Genomic DNA, 2,875 nt, shown 5'->3' with positions numbered 1-2,875 from the left:
TATTATTTATATTCGCCGGTCGCGGAGCGCCAAACCGGTCTTTGCAGTTGGGCGGCAGGTCGAGGCGGTTGGCTCCGGGCCAGGTAGGGGGGCCGGCCCGAGGGGTCGCCGTCGGCTCGCTCTGTGCCTCCTGCCGCGGCTCGCCGCCGAGCCCGACAGTCTGCCCACTGCCCGCCTTCTCTTTCTCTCTCCCTTCTCTCCTCTCCAGGTTGGTTTCTCTCCAGATCCTTCGCGGCGCTGTCCTTCTCCCGCCCTCATGATGTCCGGCCGAGGGAAAGCTGGCAGTAAGATCCGGGCCAAGGCCAAATCCCGCTCCTCCCGGGCTGGCTTGCAGTTTCCCGTGGGCCGGGTGCACCGCCTGCTGCGCAAGGGCAACTACGCGGAGCGGGTGGGCGCCGGCGCCCCCGTCTACTTGGCCGCGGTGCTGGAGTACCTGTCGGCCGAGATCCTGGAGCTGGCGGGCAACGCAGCCCGGGACAACAAGAAGACGCGCATCATCCCCCGCCACCTGCAGTTGGCCATCCGCAACGACGAGGAGCTCAACAAGCTGCTGGGCGGTGTGACCATCGCGCAGGGCGGCGTCCTGCCCAACATCCAGGCCGTGCTGCTGCCCAAGAAGAACCTGGGCTCCAAGAAGTGAGCCGCCGGCCCGGCCCGCCCGGGGCCTGGACCCAGCGAGTCTGGATCCGGAGCCCCTGGCTCGGCCGAGAGGCGGGCCGGCCCCATCAGCCCCCGGCCCCCTCCTTGCAGCCTAGGGTTTCCTTTGCCCCTTCGAGGCCCAGGGGCCTGAGCGGCCCGAAGGAAATGGCCCCCGTTCTGCCTTGCCGTATACCCCCCCCCACAGGGGGGAAGGGAGGGGGAGGGGGATGGGGAGGGTCCTGTCTGGACCCGACAAGCCCGTGGTGTGTCTGCTTAGGGGAGCCCCTGTACGATGGCGGGGGGTGGGGGTGGGGGTGGGCACTTGGTGGGACCTAGAGCAACCCTCCCACTGCGAGGGGCGTTTAGGAGATGCAAACGCTGCTCCCCCGCCCCCCCTTCTTTCTAACCGACATCCCGCCCTCCACCTCTGTAACGTCTCCGGGCCGAGGGGCTAGGGAGTCGGGGTGGGGCAACGGAAGAAATAGACCGTTGACACTGCTTAGCCCTAGAACTGGGAGTATGGCTTTCACCGCCCGAAGGTTGAAGGCGTGAGCCTGTGAGATGGGGCTCTGATTACCTGGGAGCAGCTCAGATCTGGAGAGGCACATTAGTTCAGTGATGCCAAGATGTTTAACTCCTTTCCCCCCACCCCCGCTTCTTGCTTAATCTTCTCGGGGTCTTTCTCTCATCTCTCCAAGAGATGGTTTAGGGGTGTAACGGACTCCTAGAATGGGGGATGAGGTGTGAACCCCAGCAAGAATGATGGTAACCCCCTTAAAGTCTAACACTGGTGGTTTCCTACCCAATATCTCCCTTCCTCCCCCTCCACCGTCACCTATTTTTTGTTGTTGTTTTCTTTCCCTCTGTTCCAGGAGAACAGTTCTTGAGGCGGAGACTTGACTCTCTTATTTTATTTAATCTGTTGGAATAGAGTTGCGCTTTAAAACACACCAGGAGGTGTTCTAAATTTATCACTTGGGTTTTGAAATGAAGTGCCAACTGGGTGTGTGTCACTGTGATGACCTCAGATTGGATCCTTGGGGCTCTTCTCTGGAAAAAATCCCAGGGAGTTTAGGCAGATCCTTGCCTTGGTGAAAACCTTCAAGGAGTCAGGATCTCGGGCAGGAGAACTTGGTCACCCTTCTCAAGAGCAAGGCAGTGGGTAGCTGTGTCGGTTTCAGAGCTGCACATGTCCAACCAGCTAACCTGGTGATGGGCAAAATAGTATTTCTTGGGTTTGGCCCATCGTGAAGTTGTCAGAAGACCTGGAGAGCAATCACTCGGTGGCATGAGTGCTTAATGTGGGCAGAGCACTGTACTAGGGGCTTGGGAGAGTGCCACACAATAGAGTCGGTAAGTCTGACCCCTGCCGTCAAGGAGCTCACAGTCTAGTTGGGGAAGCGGGGGCTTGGGAGACTCCGGGTCTATGACTGCCTTAACCCTCTCCCACCAGGTCCCCGTCCGAATGGACGGCCACGTCTCCAAATTAGATTCCACCTGCCAGGATGTCATCGCCTTCAGGGGAGCCAGATGAGGCTACCTTCCTCCAGTATGCTGAATTTGACAAGAGGCACCTTCTCATGCTATCTTCCTGTGGTTGATGTTTTGTCCTTCTTTTTGGTGGCCTGTGCCTTTTGAGATGACCCTGTGATTGTTGGAGACAAATTGATGTTCCTAAAATCTGATTAAACTGCTTCAACCAATCAGTAGTCTTAACTATGTGAACTGTGTCTCTGCATGGTGGGGAGCAGAGAGAAAGAAGGGGGGTGTTGGGGAGCAGAGGGAAAGAAGCGGGGGGCGGGGGGAGGTGAGCAGCCCTAGAGGAAAAGGGCAGTGAGCTGGGTTCTTATGACAACTCCAGCAAGAAGTCAGTGTGCAGAGCGCTTAACTGTGCTTCAAAGGCAGAGGAAGGAGGGATGGTCTCAGGCTGCTCAGTGAGGCATCAAGTCCCTACTCGGGCTAATAGGGACGGTTATCCCCTTCAGATCAAAGGGAGGAAAGAGTCTGTCCCTTCCACAGTTAAAGCAGCAGAGTGGCCCATTTTAAAAGCAGTTCCCAATAGGAGCCCTGACCCCTTCCAACCCATGGGTGAGAGAGTTTGGGAGGCTGCAATCAATCGAGTGCTTACTGTATGCAGAGCACTGTACTGAGTGCTTGGGAGAGTACAACGTGACAGAAATGGTAGTTGTAATCCCTGCCCATAAAGATCTTACAGTCTAGAGGAGAAGGACAGTAA

General features: G+C 57.5%; 1 protein-coding gene across 1 annotated transcript; it reads left to right on the top strand.

The window, feature by feature from the left end:
• Window positions 1-2,343, top strand: LOC100088430 (late histone H2A.2.2-like). Its single transcript, XM_007663507.3, has 3 exons — window positions 1-83; window positions 209-636; window positions 2,093-2,343. The coding sequence occupies exons 2-3, from the start codon at window positions 257-259 to the stop codon at window positions 2,127-2,129; spliced, it is 417 nt and encodes a 138-aa protein (XP_007661697.1). The 5' UTR covers window positions 1-83; window positions 209-256; the 3' UTR covers window positions 2,130-2,343.
• Window positions 2,344-2,875: the final 532 nt, after the last annotated feature.

This window comes from Ornithorhynchus anatinus, chromosome X1 (genome assembly GCF_004115215.2).
Source record: "Ornithorhynchus anatinus isolate Pmale09 chromosome X1, mOrnAna1.pri.v4, whole genome shotgun sequence".
Classification (NCBI taxonomy): domain Eukaryota; kingdom Metazoa; phylum Chordata; class Mammalia; order Monotremata; family Ornithorhynchidae; genus Ornithorhynchus; species Ornithorhynchus anatinus.
This window is presented reverse-complemented; position numbering and strand designations above follow the sequence as displayed.

Bases quoted from the DNA above. Each gene is read 5' to 3' on its own strand.
- LOC100088430 (XM_007663507.3), top strand. From the start codon at position 257: ATGATGTCCGGCCGAGGGAAAGCTGGCAGTAAGATCCGGGCCAAGGCC. The intron at 637-2,092 runs GTGAGCCGCCGG...CTCTCCCACCAG, and splicing joins AAGAACCTGGGCTCCAAGAA to GTCCCCGTCCGAATGGACGG.